At 38.0% G+C, this 18,960-nt stretch overlaps 1 protein-coding gene across 2 annotated transcripts; it reads left to right on the forward strand.

The window, feature by feature from the left end:
* Nucleotides 1-9,192: 9,192 nt before the first annotated feature.
* On the forward strand, nt 9,193-13,590 carry LOC309717883 (uncharacterized protein). Of its 2 annotated transcripts, none has more exons than XM_082552773.1 (4): nt 9,193-9,412; nt 10,335-10,483; nt 11,188-11,346; nt 11,424-13,590. In XM_082552773.1, the coding sequence occupies exons 2-4, from the start codon at nt 10,427-10,429 to the stop codon at nt 11,511-11,513; spliced, it is 306 nt and encodes a 101-aa protein (XP_082408899.1). In that variant the 5' UTR covers nt 9,193-9,412; nt 10,335-10,426; the 3' UTR covers nt 11,514-13,590. The 2 variants fall into 2 exon arrangements, with proteins under 2 accessions (XP_082408899.1, XP_082408898.1); XM_082552772.1 differs by having other exon boundaries at nt 9,210-9,412; nt 11,182-11,346.
* Nucleotides 13,591-18,960: the final 5,370 nt, after the last annotated feature.

Here is an 18,960-nt window from a genome sequence, read left to right on the forward strand (position 1 = left end):
TTTCATGATTGAAGTAGCAACAGGAGAGGAAGGGGGGAGAAGAAGAGAGATGATAGCAGGTTCATTCTATCATTCTGTCTGTATCTTCTACAAATCATACGAATACTGATGGAACCAAATGCCCGTCAAAGTCACAGATCAGCCAAAAGTCTGTAAAGAGGGTCCAGAGGAAGACCAGCAGGCTGAATTAATTATATTTAATTATATTTATTAAATATTAAATTATATTTTTGCCAAAATTGTATTTTTATTTTTCTTGATGCCCAGGTTTTTTTAGCTTTCACAAGGCAAGATTTTCACAGAGGTTAATGTCAGATGTTGTGATTTCCAGAGTCAGTTTGGTATATTATAAAATTTGTAATAGTTTTCTTTTTAAAGTGCTTTAATATAATAGACTATTGAGACCCACAAGTTGAAGACTGAATTTCCAAAAAAGTTTTCATTTTAATGTTCTACAATCAATTTAAGGCATTTTTAAAGGCCAAACTTAATTGAGTATCTCACTTTTACAGTTACGTTGTAGGTTTACAGTACTGTTCACAGTGTGTCACAGTTTTACAGTATTTAATGAAAATACTGTACTGTAAATGAATATACAACAAAAGCACTTTAAGCAAGACTACAATCTAAGTACCATAAACAATAACAGTAGAAATACCACAAAGGATGTTACAGTAATACTGTAAATGGATAATACAGAAAAAGTGCGGCGCAAGACATTCCAGTAAAAATTAAGTGAATGAGATCACAGTAGAACTACTGTAAAAGGAACTACAGTAATGCTGTAAATGGAAAAACAGTGAAGATACTGTAAAGGAAAGTAAAACAATACTGTAAATAAAATATACAGTAAGATTACTGAAATTTGTATTTACATTACGTTACTGGCACTACGTTACAAGTAGCTCCTGTCAGTTTCACAGCAACCTCTTCACAGTGTAACCACTGCTGCTACCATGATATTTCTTGGATATTAACAGGTTATTACGTGGTACGTTTGTTTGTACGGTCTTGTTTCTGCCGTGTTACCCTACTATTACCACTTCATTACTGAGCTTTAATAGAAAATGCTAAAAAAAAAAAAAAAAAAAAGCTACTTTTACTGAAATGCACTATACACTAAGCTAAAGATGTTTGAAAGGTTGACAAAACTTTTAACATTATTTTACAACACTAACCTGACAGCAGCAGAAGATGCATGATCCCCGCCATAGTTGCTATTCTTCTGACAAAGTTCTGCTGAAGGTTCCTGTTATATGTTTCCACCAGATACTACATTCTTTGTGCTGGTTTGCATTTCTGATCCTGATCATGTAAATGTTTCTCATCTAGAATGCAAAACAACCCTGTTCTTTGGTTAATTTAATGTCAAGGTAATTACAGCATTATACAGGGTGGAGACTTTGTTACTGATGGCAATGCTCCTAGTTCACCAAGAATATATTTTTCTTTCTCTCATTGGAGGATTTTATTTAAATACCATACATTACTATACTAATACTGTATTACATGCTAACATGCTAATTCATTAAACTTTTTAATTTTCAGTACATAACTAGGATTCCCAGATGGTGTTAATGCAGCAGGACTTATAGTACATAGGTTCATACTACAAAATCAGAATAAGGATAATTTATTCTTCCCTAAGGAAATTATGTGGTTATAGTTGCTTCAAGACAATAGAAATAGTAACAGACTGAGTTTAATTAAATAATACAACATAATACAAAGTTTACAAAATATAAGAAATTGCTCTAATATATATAAACAACTCAATTATAAAGTATAATTGAATATTACAGAGATATATATGGTGCATTTTACTCTAAACTGTAAACTATGAAACTTTGTTATTTGCACTGTAGAGCATGTGCAGAAGGGTCTAACTATTGCACTGTGTACATTAGATGGAGGAGTTGCCATAGTTGCCATTCTCCTGAAAAGTGTTCTGCTGAGGTTTCTGTCATTTTCTCTGCACTAGATACTATATTAGTTACGCGCTTTTGCTTTCCAGATCCTGATCATGTAAATGTTACTCATACAGAATGTAAAACAACCTTGTTTTCTTTGTTTATGTCAAGGTAATTGCAGTGTCCCCATCAGTGACAAAGGGCGGAGCTTTTGTCACTGATGCTACCAGTTCACAAAAAATTATCGTTTAGCATTCATCTAATTTCCTTCCCTCACTGGAGAATTTTATGAAGACTATATACTACTATATTAAATGATAATACTAATAACATACTATGTGGAAATATGTTAATTTAGTAAATAATTTTACATTGTCAGTACAAAAGTATGATTCCTAGATGGTGTTTGTCTGGCAGAATGGCATACTATAAAACCAGGTACACACTTAATTTCTGGATGCATAATGACATCAATTAATAACTTTAGTCATTTGAAAAGTGTCAGCATTTGCAGACCGCAGATAACTTGAAGCAGAAAGAGGACCCAAATGCAAAGGACGCAGGAGGGCAGGAACTAGTTAACATAAGCAAGCAGTTTATTAAGGCTGATACAAACTAACCAACTCAAATTAGTAATACAGCCAAAATAACTTTATTTACAGTGCAATTTGAAGCCAAAGCAGACAAAATATAGGCTATAATATAGGCTTCAGTTTGTCAACTTAACGAACGGAGATATTGTGTGAATATATTGTAGTAGTCCAGTCTAGATTTAATAAATTGAACTAGTTTTTCATCATCACCATGAGACAGCATCCTTCTCAAGCTGGTACTTCTCAAGCTTCTCGTGGTCCTTCTTCCTATCACTCGGTATAGCCACTTCTATCACTATCGCCGTCTTCCTCTGCTTCTCCACCACTACTATGTCTGGTAGCCATTACCAGTCTGTATCTGGAAGTCCTAGGTCTAAAACAACAAGCAAAGAGATGAGTCCACTGCCAGAGGCCATAATTAATCTATTATTATAATAAGCCATTATTTGTGACCTACACTAAAGAATTTTCTGTACTGTGATTAGTGTGGTGGTAAAGTGTCAAAGGGTTGAAGAAGTTTGTTGAGAGGCAAAAACAGGATCCTGGTGTTACCCTCATAAAAACCGAAAATACCTGAGTAAAAGTTTTGTTTGGCCTAATTGATGGGATCTTTATACTGTAGAACATGACATTTATAGATTTCTGCATTTATATTTACGCTCTAGTTGCCAAGCTTTTGCCCTCAATGCTGGGAGATCAGAGGTACACCATGGAGCAGAACGAGCGAAGGAAACAGTGGGTTTATACAGGAGCCAGAGAATCTAGGAAATAGAGTAGACAATTATTATAATATAATACTAAATCATCAGGAGGAGAATAGAAGTCTGGAATCTGACTATTATCCAATCTGATAGTGAGAATGCCCATATCAATGTTTTTGATGTTGCGGAAGAAGATGAGATGGGTTGGCTTGGTTGAAGAGCAGCAGAGAGTGAGGTTAAATGAAAGGAGGAATGAGAGAGTTTTGGTTCTCCTTGTTGTTGCGGAACTGTTACGTTCATTGAGGAATGGGACCGTGGCGAAGTAGGTGCTGGCCAATGCTGCCCTGCTGGCCCACCCATTTCCGTCAGCGGAGTACGCATTGACCACTGACGCGTGTTCAATGACGATGTTGGGTTCATGTCTGGTGGTGAATAAAGTCGGAGAAAAAAGCTAGAGCTCCTGTGTCGTCTGTACCTTCACCCCACACGCTTAAGATTTCACCTACAATTGAGTGTTATTAATAATAACACTTCCAGATCCCACTCGTCACTGACTATTTTGCCTTGGGTCCTTTTCAAAGAAATCTTTCCGCTATGAGGGGAAAACCTCCGCTCAGAGCAGCTGCACACCCAGGGGACCTGGGCACTTAGGCCAAAAAGCTTGTTCTCTTAGTGATGCTGGCTTCTTTTCAGTCTTTAGCCTGTTGTGATCACACTATGCAGATTATGACTGTTTAATTATTTACAAATGTACTAAAAAAAAGATTTATCACTTTATTTATTTCAGACAGAATTAGTCCATACCATTAAAAACGAACTATTTGTAAATCAAATAATTCAAAGCCAGAAAAGGCCTGAGATATTTATTTTATGTATAATGAATACAAAATAGCAAATTAAACAATTATAATCAAATTAGCATAAATAATTAAAATAGTAAAAAAAAAAAAAAGGAAAGGAAAAGAAAAGAGAAAGAAATCTTCAAATATTAAACTATTTTCTTTTTAAGTGAGATATGGGGTGATGCCCTACCCAACAATTTCAGCTCTTCAACAAGAAGGAATTAGTACTGTGACAGATTTACCTAATGTGTTTTGAAAATGATCTCTCAAGGATCATTACTTTTCTAATGGCTCTCGCTTGCTCTCCTTTTCATATCTCATTAATTCAAATCTTTCAGGAACTAAAGACATTTGTTTCTTTAGCCAAATCCAAATCAGTGTCATGTCTCTGCTCAGGACATAATTTTCAAGGATATATTAAGGACATTTTTTGCAAAATGTGACCAGTGCGACTTTTCCCCCTTTTAACTTTTCTTTTCAATAACATTAAACATAGTAACAATGAAACAATATGTAACAATGTGAAACTTAAACTAGCCTAGATAAAGACTGCTTAAAGCAGTGGTTCCCAAACTTTTTTTGCTGGGCCCCCCTTTGTTTTACAAGAAAAATATTTAGTTTGTGAACTAAAAATCAAGAATGTGGGATACTGTTTGTCCGTGATTTGGAGAGCCCAGCGCTGCTCCCGACAAAGGGAAAACCAATTAAGCAGGGGAGACCTACCTCGGCACTTGTGCAGGTGAAACCAAAGGGAAGATATGCTTCACCGTATTTTCTAGTCTTTGGCTTAGAATGAAGTTGGTTTGGAAACATATACAGAGATGCTTCATCTCCTGCTTTGCGTTTGTGTGGGCGCCCTGTGCTAGCAGTGTCCAAGCATTGTTTTGTTTTTTTCCCCCTTTTCATGCCCCCCCCCCCCCCCACACACACACACACACACTTTGGGAAGGTCTGTTTTAAAGCAACTCTTATGATATGCAAGTCTTATGTTAAACTCTTGATAACTCGTGACACCAGTTCTATTTTAAAAACAGCCATTTATATATACAGCATGGCTTTGACTAAGGGGTAGACATCAGAAAACAAAAATATTTTATTTGTATTTATCTAGTCAGATACACAGATACAATTCACCTTTCATCAAGTTTTACTTATTGTTTTTTATTTTTACATCCCTTCACTGTAATATCCAGTCGACCGGCCAGGCATATTACAACAAATTTGAAACAAAAAATGCAAGTGTGTGACTCAACTCTGGCAAATCAACTAAAAAGTGAATTCTACTGGTGACATTGAAGTTTAACTGTCATCTGCCTATATATAATGAAGCTTATGTGCCAATAAGAAAGATCGGTATACACTCATCTGTGTAGAATTCGAGAATTCCTTGAAATTGTTAGTCTGCTTGCCTATCGATCCTGCTTCTTGCACTTGCACTTCAATTAGCTAATTTTAGTTTTTTTATTTATATTGCACAAAAACAAGAGTTCAATGGGGAAGTGCAAACTGCATTTATGACAGAAAGAGCTGCGTTGTGCTGCTAACACAATTTCAGTTCTTTGCATCACCTGCTCCATTATCCAAGAACCCAGAGTGACATTGAAGCTGAATGAATGCAGATCCCAGCCCAGAACTGCAGTCAAATTAGGCCATCATTTGTGAGCTGCAGTGAAGCCAGCTGCCACTGGACTTCATTAGGTAACAAGCGGCTGAGCAGTCAGGCTGCAGCCCTGTTTCTACCTGTTTTTTTGTAATATTATTTATATTTTTATATAGCACCAAATCACAACAACAGCTGTCTCAAAGTGCTTTATATGGTAAGGTAAAGACCCTTAATGTACAATAATACAACCCTGTTAATGTTTATAAAGTGGAGATAACTTTGAAAACTCTTTGAGCTGGTTTTCATTTTTGCTTTGTGCTTTGTCTTACTTCCTACATACAATATGTGTGTGTATATATATATAAAAAAACCAAAAACACCCAGCACGCCCCTGCGGGCGGTTTATCCTTCAAGCTCGGGTCCTCTACCAGAGGCCTGGGAGCTTGAGGGTCCTGCGCAGTATCTTAGCTGTTCCCAGGACTGCGCTCTTCTGGACAGAGATCTCCGATGTTATTCCCGGGATCTGCTGGAGCCACTCGCCTAGCTTGGGAGTCACCGCACCTAGTGCTCTGATTACCACGGGGACCACCATTACCTTCACCCTCCACATCCTCTCGAGCTCTTCTCTGAGCCCTTGGTATTTCTCCAGCTTCTCGTGTTCCTTCTTCCTGATATTGCTGTCCTTCAGAACCGCTACATCGATCACTACGGCCGTCTTCTTCTGTTTGTCTACCACCACTATGTCCGGTTGGTTAGCCACCACCATTTTGTCCGTCTGTATCTGGAAGTCCCACAGGATCTTAGCTCGGTCATTCTCCACCACCCTTGGGGGCATCTCCCATTTTGACCTCGGGACTTCCAAGTTATACTCGGCACAGATGTTCCTGTACACTATGCCGGCCACTTGGTTATGGCGTTCCATGTATGCCTTGCCTGCTAGCATCTTGCACCCTGCTGTTATGTGCTGGATTGTCTCTGGGGCATCTTTACACAGCCTGCACCTGGGGTCTTGCCTGGTGTGATAGACCCCAGCCTCTATGGATCTTGTACTCAGAGCTTGTTCTTGTGCTGCCATGATTAGTGCCTCTGTGCTGTCTTTCAGTCCAGCTTTGTCCAGTCACTGGTAGGACTTCTGGATATCAGCCACCTCCTCTATCTGCCGGTGGTACATACCGTGCAGGGCCCTGTCCTTCCATGATGGTTCCTCGTCTACCTCCTCTTTCTTGGGTTTCTGCTGCCTGAGGTATTCACTGAGCACTCGGTCAGTTGGGGCCATCTTCCCAATGTAAATGCCCTCAAATAAAAGCCAACAGTCTGCAGTTAAAGCACATCTTGTTCGTTTCATTTGGAATCCATTGTGGTGGTGTATGGAGCCAGAAATGTTAGAATTGTGTCGATGTCCCAATATTTATGGACCTGACTATATATGTGTGTGTGTGTGTGTGTGTGTGTGTGTGTGTGTGTGTGTGTGTGTGTGTGTGTGTGTGTCTTCATTACGATAGGGATTTGTGTTGGTGTGTGAGACTGTAGCTTCAGGTTTATATTGTTAAATGACAATTATGGGACAAGTCAGGACAAGTTTTTTCCTGACTTGTCTTTTGCTGTGTCAAACATTTGAATGTTGTTATATATGTGTCTTTTAATGTACTGTACATGATTTTTATGACTGTGCCAACTTGTCTGCAAAAAAAAAATTACATTACAGCACACGAGCTATACATGTGCGACAGGTACCAGACTGGAAAAAAAGTATACAGGAAACATTACCCAGCTCTTAAGTCTCCAGCTGTCGGTGTTCATGTCTGCAATACAAACACATGATCAGAAGCACTAGATTTGCTTTGTGTTCTACTGGTAGTGCATTCATCTTTAATACTCCCCCAGTGAGGATGATTTTCCATTTGTGTGGTAATAACTTAATAAAGTGAAAGATTTTCATTTTTTTTCACAGATGTTTCAGCCTGATCTGATCAGTGTCATTTGTAAGCCTTAGTAAAGTTTTTATAGTCAAACTAATTGTTGGCCTGTCTGTTCTGTTATTGACCTTGTGTCAACACATGACAGTTTATCCATAATGAACACACCATGTTCAAAGATAAGGATGTCCATAATTGCAGGTTGCAGGGTCCGATATTTAACTCCCACCTCCGGTAGAACTTCGACAGCATTTCGAGACAGGCTGAAGATGTTGAATCCAAATGGACCATGTTCTGCACCTCCATTATTTTGTATATAAATGTGCAAATAGACTGTATTTACGTTTTTATATGTATGTATCTGTATATTTATTTTATTATTTTAGATGTATTTATATATATGTATTAAGTAATTTTATAATGCATTATAACATTTGATATATGACTTGAATTGTTACAGTGCATTGTATTGTTACAGTGCATTGTATGCTGTTATAGAAAGTAACCCAGAATCTTTTGTTTTGTTTGTTGCACTTATTTAGGGTTACACAGCGTGGAGGTTTTGTGGTTAATTTTCTTTGTGTAGACTCAGTGTTCATGCAAATGCATTTTGTATATTGTATGCAAAACACACGCAAACAAGGATTACAAATGCAAACCCTGGGAAGCTCTTCCATTGTAAAATTTTACCCTTAAGCCTCCACTTCATATTGCAAGTGAGCTATGCCTGTATACATATAGCACTGTGGATAAGCTACTGGAAATATAAACTAAAGAAGTTCTGAATTTGAATCTGCTGCCCAGCTGTGGCGTTCACTTAGAAAGGCCACAGACTGTGCTTCTGTGGATTTCCTCTCAAAGACATTTATGTTTGGTTAATTTGTGATTCTCAATTATCTACAGCTGGAAAATGAGAATGTGTGTTGTTATTTCTCTGGGTTAGATTCTCTGTGTTCACCCTGCACTCAGAAAAATTATGGTTCTTAAGTGGTTCTTCAGATGTCTTCATGGTTCTTTAAAGAACCATCATACGTCAAAGAACCTTTTTATTTTGTGGATGGTTCTTCAGCTATAACAAATGGTTCTTTAAAGAACAAAAGGTTCTTTATCCTTAGCAATCTAAGTTTGATGGTGTAAATATTTATTCACTATAATGAGGCTGTGAATTATACTGTGTGTTTTCTTTGTGTGCATGTGTGTGCGAAGGGGAAGGGCGGGATACCTGGCAATTACCCTTTAAGAGAAGATGGTAGGAAACTGAATATTCAAATAAAAGTTAGAAATATTTGCAAACAATAGACACAATACACACATTCAAATACTGTACTTTAGTTTTAAATTTTAATAAAGCATTACTATTTTCTACTCCAAGGCATTACTTTTGAGATTATTATATATTTTTGAAAATATAGCATAATGATAATACTAGTTATTGTAAACTTTACAAACCACCCAGCAGTATGTAAAGTCAAATTATAAAATACAAGTAAATAACAATTGCAGAACAGAATGTCAGTGTAATGGACACAGACTTCGTTTTGACAAAGCGCACAGCTTAGGTAAATGATCTGAGTAGTTGTTCATCACTGATCAATTTGTTAATATGTGTTTCGAGCCAAATAAATGACAGGGAGAGAGAGAGTGACGTCAGAACAGGTCATACTGTAACCTCCCGGGAGCTGACGGAGGGGGTCAGTCGTTGGGATGCGCATGCGCAGACAGAGTGTGCGAGCGGCGGGCCTTGACCTTCGGGAAAAAAAAACTCACGGACGGTGACAGCGAAACGGATAACAGTCTTCAGTACCTGCTGGACTTTGAAGCTGTGGATTCTGGGACTGTTAGAAATGGTAAAACATTTCCATTAAAACCTTATTACTGTTTTGTTTTTGTTACTCGTCATTGTAGCTTGCTGTTAATGTTGTGCTAACAGTAGCGATTAGCTAGATACGTTAGCCGTTGATGTCAGCGCAATTTAGTATCCAACTGTTTTCCTAACAAAACCACTGTTATAATTAAGTGAAGCTGCTCCCAGCTAATTTGAACCTTTGGCTTCTAAAATATGTGGTTCAATTGCGTGCTGCGTACATAACCTAATGTCAGCTAGACCGAAATTAAAATGTAATATATTGTTAAAGTCACTAAAATGGCGCCTGAAGCCTGTTGTGACGTGAGCTCTGTGTCTGCTCTAGAAACTCTTGAAATTCTGTAGATCTGAGCCGTACATTAAATACTCACATGAACCTGTACTTTGAATTCTGTATGAGCTGTATAAAATACAGCTATGCATAAGTGTTTTGAATGAATAATTAGATTAGATGACTCTTTATTGTCTAATCGAATTATATAGAAATGAATAGAAATGTGACATGAGAAGGTGTGTCTTTGACTGTTCCTGCATAACTTAGTTTCGGACTAGTTGACAAGTTATGCTCCGGTCATTTGATGTTTCCAAGGTAGATGTTCTTTTGTAATATAGTTAATTTTTTTGTATATCTCATTTATCCACCATCATACATCATACATACAAGCTAAGAAGAGGTCGTTATACTAACAAGAGGTATCAACGCCGGGCCAAAGTTCAGCACATGGTTAAAGTTTGTAATCCAGCCAGGGTGTAAATATCACTCAGCAGCCAGAGCTGAAGCAGGTAGCATCAACACATAAATCTACTCTACCCGGCTTAAATCACAAGAGCACCTCTGACCAAAAAGCTGTAGATTTTTCTTGTTTGCACAAATTAATCCAGATTCACATTAATTGTGTTCACAGCTCCAACAAAATGAGGAAGAGGAGGGGGAGAAACACAATTAGGTTGAATTACAATTGGATGGAAGGCGAGGACAAGGAGAAGGAAGCTTAGGATGAGGAGGAAGAGAAGCAGCAGGAGCATCTTTAGGGGTCCCTATGATGTCATTGAGGTTGGTTTCATTAATATGGTCCTCTCACAAAGAACGATGACTTGTTTTAGTTCACGTACTTCCTGTATTAAATAGTGATGTGCAAAATGTTGTGAAAAACCATGGAGCAGGTACGTATAGTGCATCTGCAGGTAAATGAACATCAAATCTCTAAGACAGACTGAAATTTGTATATTTATCACCCTTATGATAAAACCCATGTCAGCCATTGGTTTATGGACTTTGTATTTTGAAGCCTCAACATTTGCTTTCTTGCTGTTGCTATGTTGGGACCATATTAGGATGAGGGATCAGAATCTGGAGTCATGCACACTATTGTTTCATTTAGTGTGTATCCATAAGATTCGTACAGCAGATCCAAGTTGTGCCTTGAAAACAGGAAAGTCGTCTGCATAGAGGAGAACTGTAATAGCAGGCTTGTAAAAAGTGAGGCTTTGTGCTCTCGTTTTACTTCTGTCACCCTGTTTTGATGCAGATTTCACTTGAAATCAGGCAAGAACTGGACTTATTTTTTTATGTGTTCTTGTGAATTGATTGTGTATCGCATATGTTTGATTTGACTTTCTGCAAGACAACAGTTGTCCGCTGGCCAAAAAAGTTTTCCAAATACCTCCACGTGATCTAGCCTGGATTTAGAAAAGAATAGCAAAAAAATCTGCACCTCCTGCTTCAGATGCAATTTGTGTTTCTGTGTTCAGAGGCAGCGGCGAGAGGGGAGACCTCGGCTCATCCAGCTGGAGAGCCTGACCAGGAGGAGTCGAACATTAACTGAGCTCTTCCAGGGCACCCTGCAGACTCGGCTGCTGGCATCGGCGAGGGATGACGTGAACGCCAAACTGGAGTCCATCACAGGTCAACTGCAGGTATGCGAGTCAGACCTTCTGAGGAGGGTTTCACTTTTCTCTTCTTTATAATTGACTCTTTTCTCGATCTCTTTCAGCTCCTTGTCTCAGAGTGGGAGGGATTTGAAGCACAAAGGGAGGAACTTGTCATTTGGTTGGCTGATATGGATGTGAGGTTGACCAGCTGACAGGAAACACCAGTGAAAAACTGAAACAACTGCAGGTGTGGGCTTGTTTTGATATGACATATACAGGGAGTGCAGAATTATTAGGCAAGTTGTATTTTTGAGGAATATTATTATTGAACAACAACCATGTTCTCAATGAACCCAAAAAACTCATTGATATCAAAGCTGAATGTTTTTGGAAGTAGTTTTTAGTTTGTTTTTAGTTTTAGCTATTTTAGGGGGATATCTGTGTGTGCAGGTGACTATTACTGTGCATAATTATTAGGCAACTTAACAAAAAACAAATATATACCCATTTCAATTATTTATTTTTACCAGTGACACCAATATAACATCTCCACATTCACAAATATACATTTCTGACATTCAAAAACAAAACAAAAACAAATCAGCGACCAATATAGCCACCTTTCTTTGCAAGGACACTCAAAAGCCTGCCATCCATGGATTCTGTCAGTGTTTTGATCTGTTCACCATCAACATTGCGTGCAGCAGCAACCACAGCCTCCCAGACACTGTTCAGAGAGGTGTACTGTTTTCCCTCCTTGTAAATCTCACATTTGATGATGGACCACAGGTTCTCAATGGGGTTCAGATCAGGTGAACAAGGAGGCCATGTCATTAGTTTTTCTTCTTTTATACCCTTTCTTGCCAGCCACGCTGTGGAGTACTTGGACGCGTGTGATGGAGCATTGTCCTGCATGAAAATCATGTTTTTCTTGAAGGATGCAGACTTCTTCCTGTACCACTGCTTGAAGAAGGTGTCTTCCAGAAACTGGCAGTAGGACTGGGAGTTGAGCTTGACTCCATCCTCAACCCGAAAAGGCCCCACAAGCTCATCTTTGATGATACCAGCCCAAACCAGTACTCCACCTCCACCTTGCTGGCGTCTGAGTCGGACTGGAGCTCTCTGCCCTTTACCAATCCAGCCATGGGCCCATCCATCTGGCCCATCAAGACTCACTCTCATTTCATCAGTCCATAAAACCTTAGAAAAACCAGTCCTGAGATATTTCTTGGCCCAGTCTTGACGTTTCAGCTTGTGTGTCTTGTTCAGTGGTGGTCATCTTTCAGCCTTTCTTACCTTGGCCATGTCTCTGAGTATTGCACACCTTGTGCTTTTGGGCACTCCAGTGATGTTGCAGCTCTGAAATATGGCCAAACTGGTGGCAAGTGGCATCTTGGCGGCTGCACGCTTGACTTTTCTCAGTTCATGGGCAGTTATTTTGCGCCTTGGTTTTTCCACACGCTTCTTGCGACCCTGTTGACTATTTTGAATAAAACGCTTGATTGTTCGATAATCACGCTTCAGAAGCTTTGCAATTTTGAGACTGCTGCATCCCTCTGCAAGATATCTCACTATTTTTGACTTTTCTGAGCCTGTCAAGTCCTTCTTTTGACCCATTTTGCCAAAGGAAAGGACGTTGCCTAATAATTATGCACACCTGATATAGGGTGTTGATGTCATTAGACCACACCCCTTCTCATTACAGAGATGCACATCACCTAATATGCTTAATTGGTAGTAGGCTCTCGAGCCTATACAGCTTGGAGTAAGACAACATGCATGAAGAGGATGATGTGGACAAAATACTCATTTGCCTAATAATTCTGCACTCCCTGTATTTGATATGAAACATACGTCAGAGACATTATCCTAAACTGGACTAACAAAGGACCATGAGTACAACATGAAACGTACATTACATAGCGTAATGCTAAAGTTCATTGATCATTTTAATCATAAACTTGTTGTTGAAATATTTTTACTGAACATGCAAACATCTGCTGATGAAAATGTGTTGATTTATTGGTCTGTTATGAAGCTATTGCTATTTCTAATGTGTTTTATCACTTTCTGATGTTTTATTAATTAAACAATACATGTATTGTTGTGTTATCTGTAGCTATAGTATTTATATATATATTTATTTATAGTATAGCAAATATATTTAATTATTACTGTTTAAAACACTAATATGTGACATGTATTAGTAGTGATGTTGTGCTGAGGGTTAAAATGCCTTTTTGTCTTTTGGTAACTACAAAATGACAATAAACCATTAATATATGTCTATGCTGTGCTCGTATTTATTTTTACCCTACTCAAATTCAATTTATGATGCATTTTATTTTGAAAGATTTAAAATGTTTTTTTAAAGAACCACTCAAAAAAGGTTCTTTAAAATGGTTCTTTTAAAGAACCATTTGAAGGACCTTTTTTAAAAATGGTTCTTTAAAGAACCATTTTTAAAAAGGTTCTTTGAAAAACCATTAAAGGTGCCCCAAAGAACCATTTCTTGATGGTTCTTTGGGGCACCTTTAAAGGTTCTTCAATGAACCACTGAAAGAAATGGTTCTTCAAAGAACCATTGTTTGAAAGGTTCTTTGTGGCACCAAAAAAGGTTCTTCTATGGCATCAGTCTAAAGAACCACTTTTGGTTCCAGTTGGCACCTTTATTTTTCTGAGTGTGTCGTAGTCCGGTGACCTCATGATGTCAGCAGTTGTGGTCTTCATCAGGGTGCAAGATGCCTTGCCTGCTAGCATCTTGCACCCTGCTGTTATGTGCTGGATTGTCTCTGGGGCATCTTTACACAGCCTGCACCTGGGGTCTTGCCTGGTGTGATAGACCCCAGCCTCTATGGATCTTGTACTCAGAGCTTGTTCTTGTGCTGCCATGATTAGTGCCTCTGTGCTGTCTTTCAGTCCAGCTTTGTCCAGTCACTGGTAGGATTTCTGGATATCAGCCACCTCCTCTATCTGCCGGTGGTACATACCGTGCAGGGCCCTGTCCTTCCATGATGGTTCCTCGTCTACCTCCTCTTTCTTGGGTTTCTGCTGCCTGAGGTATTCACTGAGCACTCGGTCAGTTGGGGCCATCTTCCCAATGTAAATGCCCTCAAATAAAAGCCAACAGTCTGCAGTTAAAGCACATCTTGTTCGTTTCATTTGGAATCCATTGTGGTGGTGTATGGAGCCAGAAATGTTAGAATTGTGTCGATGTCCCCCAATATTTATGGACCTGACTGTGTGTGTGTGTGTGTGTGTGTGTGTGTGTGTGTGTGTGTGTGTGTGTGTGTCTTCATTACGATAGGGATTTGTGTTGGTGTGTGAGACTGTAGCTTCAGGTTTATATTGTTAAATGACAATTATGGGACAAGTCAGGACAAGTTTTTTCCTGACTTGTCTTTTGCTGTGTCAAACATTTGAATGTTGTTATATATGTGTCTTTTAATGTACTGTACATGATTTTTATGACTGTGCCAACTTGTCTGCAAAAAAAAAATTACATTACAGCACACGAGCTATACATGTGCGACAGGTACCAGACTGGAAAAAAAGTATACAGGAAACATTACCCAGCTCTTAAGTCTCCAGCTGTCGGTGTTCATGTCTGCAATACAAACACATGATCAGAAGCACTAGATTTGCTTTGTGTTCTACTGGTAGTGCATTCATCTTTAATACTCCCCCAGTGAGGATGATTTTCCATTTGTGTGGTAATAACTTAATAAAGTGAAAGATTTTCATTTTTTTTCACAGATGTTTCAGCCTGATCTGATCAGTGTCATTTGTAAGCCTTAGTAAAGTTTTTATAGTCAAACTAATTGTTGGCCTGTCTGTTCTGTTATTGACCTTGTGTCAACACATGACAGTTTATCCATAATGAACACACCATGTTCAAAGATAAGGATGTCCATAATTGCAGGTTGCAGGGTCCGATATTTAACTCCCACCTCCGGTAGAACTTCGACAGCATTTCGAGACAGGCTGAAGATGTTGAATCCAAATGGACCATGTTCTGCACCTCCATTATTTTGTATATAAATGTGCAAATAGACTGTATTTACGTTTTTATATGTATGTATCTGTATATTTATTTTATTATTTTAGATGTATTTATATATATGTATTAAGTAATTTTATAATGCATTATAACATTTGATATATGACTTGAATTGTTACAGTGCATTGTATTGTTACAGTGCATTGTATGCTGTTATAGAAAGTAACCCAGAATCTTTTGTTTTGTTTGTTGCACTTATTTAGGGTTACACAGCGTGGAGGTTTTGTGGTTAATTTTCTTTGTGTAGACTCAGTGTTCATGCAAATGCATTTTGTATATTGTATGCAAAACACACGCAAACAAGGATTACAAATGCAAACCCTGGGAAGCTCTTCCATTGTAAAATTTTACCCTTAAGCCTCCACTTCATATTGCAAGTGAGCTATGCCTGTATACATATAGCACTGTGGATAAGCTACTGGAAATATAAACTAAAGAAGTTCTGAATTTGAATCTGCTGCCCAGCTGTGGCGTTCACTTAGAAAGGCCACAGACTGTGCTTCTGTGGATTTCCTCTCAAAGACATTTATGTTTGGTTAATTTGTGATTCTCAATTATCTACAGCTGGAAAATGAGAATGTGTGTTGTTATTTCTCTGGGTTAGATTCTCTGTGTTCACCCTGTCGTAGTCCGGTGACCTCATGATGTCAGCAGGTGTGGTCTTCACGTATATAGTTAGGATAATTGGTTAGTATATCCACTTAACCAATGCTCATTTTCACACATCATAGTCAATTTCCATACCCTCAGTCTTAATACTGTTATAACTGTTCTCTGCCTCTGCAGGAACCTTTTTGTGTTCATTTTAACCAAAAGAAATTCCTTATTTACAAAGAGACCTTTAGAATTTTAGTTGCTTTCAGAATACTAACCGACTGAAAGGATTATTGTATTCTAAAAATAAGAATTGTTTAGTTTGTGAAGCTGTTACAATTTATTTTTTATCTTTAAGGCTCATATACTCATACTTATGTACCCCCATTATTCGATATTACACAATAACCTCAACATTTGCATTTGGATGTGTATTGTAGAATAGTTTTAGATTTAGACTGTTACACTCAAACACTAACAGATACGAACAGGGTAAAGCCCCTTCACTGAGGAATTTGATGGGGATAGTCTGCCTGGAGCCCTGGACTAGTGTTGGCACCACAAGGTACAAAACTTAAAGGCTGACTCTACTAGACCAAAACATGTCTATAAATTCTGGTGTTTGAAAGTTTTCTCTCTCCCCAATTCCTCCCCTTTCTCTAACTCTACAGGCCAGAAAGCAACATTGGATGGTTGCCATGGTGATGTGAGAAGTGTCATCTCTTTATTAGCGAGATGTCCAAAAGGTGCAGGAGATGAAACGTGAGCCGGATGTCGGACCTAAAAATTTCCTCCAACTTCTGACCAATCATGTTAACATTCTGTTTTTACCACACACAATAAAAGTGTTTACTGCCTCGGTGTGGGAGCCTTTGTCTCAATGATGCCATGTAAAACTGATTTGAAATTCTAACTGTTTGATTATAAATTTTGAAAACTTAGAATTTGAGCATATTTGTTTTCTCTCTCATAAAATGAAGCCGACAAAGCCAAAAATGAAGCTGTGATGCATCTTTGACTGTGTGGACATAAGCTAAAGACAAAATTCTTCTTTGGTTGCAGGTCTTTTTGATCCTCTCTAAAATAGTTCCTGCTGTTAAAAACTGGCTGCAAAGCAACAACATCTCCAGTTTGTGATGAAAATATCTAGACAAATAATTCCCCCTGCACAGATCTCAGCATGCATGCTTTTTGGCCATTATCTAGAACCACAGAGCATTTACATACAGTAAAATGGGTAATAAATTATGAATCTAAATGACTTTGAAACATTACAGGCCAAAATGTTTGGAAAATGTTTACCAGTCTCAAAATTACTCAAGCTGTCTCAAAACTAGGTCACTTTTTAAGGTACTTGCCCTGTTTAGGAAGAACAGTTATTTTGCTCTGGCCTACTGAAACAATCCAGATGCCCAGCCATTGATCCTGAAAACATTTCTGCTCTTTTTTATGCATCTTTTCTTCTTATTTTGTACTCTATTTTATCAATTCAAAGTGGGTGGGATTTGTATTTGCAGCGGGTAAAATATTTTATTTTAGTTTTTTTAGTTATTTATTTTATCTTATCTCATTTTAATTTTCTTTACTTATGCTATTAGCATGTACAGCACTTTGTGAACTCTGGTTTTATGTTAAAGTGCTTTATAAATAAAGGTGGTATGGTATGGTATTTATTGAACATGTCATAAATTTCTAAGTTAAATTTAAATAAATGTATTTCTAAATGTGCTTTTGACATGAAATCCTCACCAGATGTTGGTAACAATCTATGCAATGCACAAAGGGAAAAAAAATCACACAATAGATGTCCATACATTGTGTTATGTGTAATAATGAGAAATAACCCAGGGGATAAAAAGTATTGAACACGTGGCGAAAGGGAGGTGCAAAAAGGCAGGGAAAGTCATGACACCAGCTGAAATCTGAAATCAGCTGGTTCAGTCCCAGCTGATGACCTATAAAAAGGTGTCTCATTACCAAGGTGTCACACGAGAGAAATCTTATTATGGGTAAAATCAATGAGTTCTCACAAGACCTGTGCAACAATATTGCTGCAAAAATACTGATCACATTGGTTACAGAAGAATTTCTGCTCTCAACCACCATGGCCCTTCTGTATAATCACCACACAAGACTCCATTGCTGAAAAACAGCATGTTGAAGCATATTTAAAGGTTCCTGGACAACATTTAGAAAAGCCTGTGAAATATAGCCTGATCAGATGAGACCAAAACTGAACTCTTTGGGTCCCATAATATACACCATGTTTGGTGGTCAAGAGGCACTGTATATGACCCCAGAAACACTATTGAAGTTTGGAGGTAGTAGTAGTGAGACATTCTTGACTTTAAAAAAATAAAAAAACATTTAAAAAAAATCTGCCGCCATTTAAAGATTATGGAGATAAAATGAGGGTAATCGACAATGATTCCGGACACACAGACAAGGAAAGTCTCAGTTGTGTTCAGAGAAAAAAAAAATCAAGCTGCTAGCATGGCCCAGACAATCACCTTGCCTGAATCCAATTAAAAATCTATGGAAAGAACTAAAGCTAAGAGTTCTTGTAAGGGGCCCACTGAACCTTCAGGATTTAAAGACTGTTTGTGTGGAAGGATGTGCCAAAACCACGACTGGGCAAGGCATGCGACTAGTTTCGTCAAACAGGAGGCATCTTAAAGCTGTGATCATCAACAATGGCTTCTGTACAAAATATTAAATAAATTTCACAGTTGTTGAAAAATTTCAGCGTCTTCAAAACTTTTTCCATGTGTCATTTCACATTATTACACATAATTTAATTTATAGACATCTGTGGTTTGATTTCTTTGCATGTGTGGATCAGTTGTTACTGACATCTGGTGAGAATTTCATGTCAAAAAGACCTTTAGAAATATATTTACTTAGACAGTTACTAATGTTTTCAATACGTTTTTTTACCATAGCAACCATTTAATATTATTTAAATTAAATTGTATTGATTATTGTATTGCTAATCTTACTCTTTA

This window comes from Aulonocara stuartgranti (genome assembly GCF_965226115.1).
Source record: "Aulonocara stuartgranti genome assembly, chromosome: 11".
Lineage (NCBI taxonomy): Eukaryota > Metazoa > Chordata > Actinopteri > Cichliformes > Cichlidae > Aulonocara > Aulonocara stuartgranti.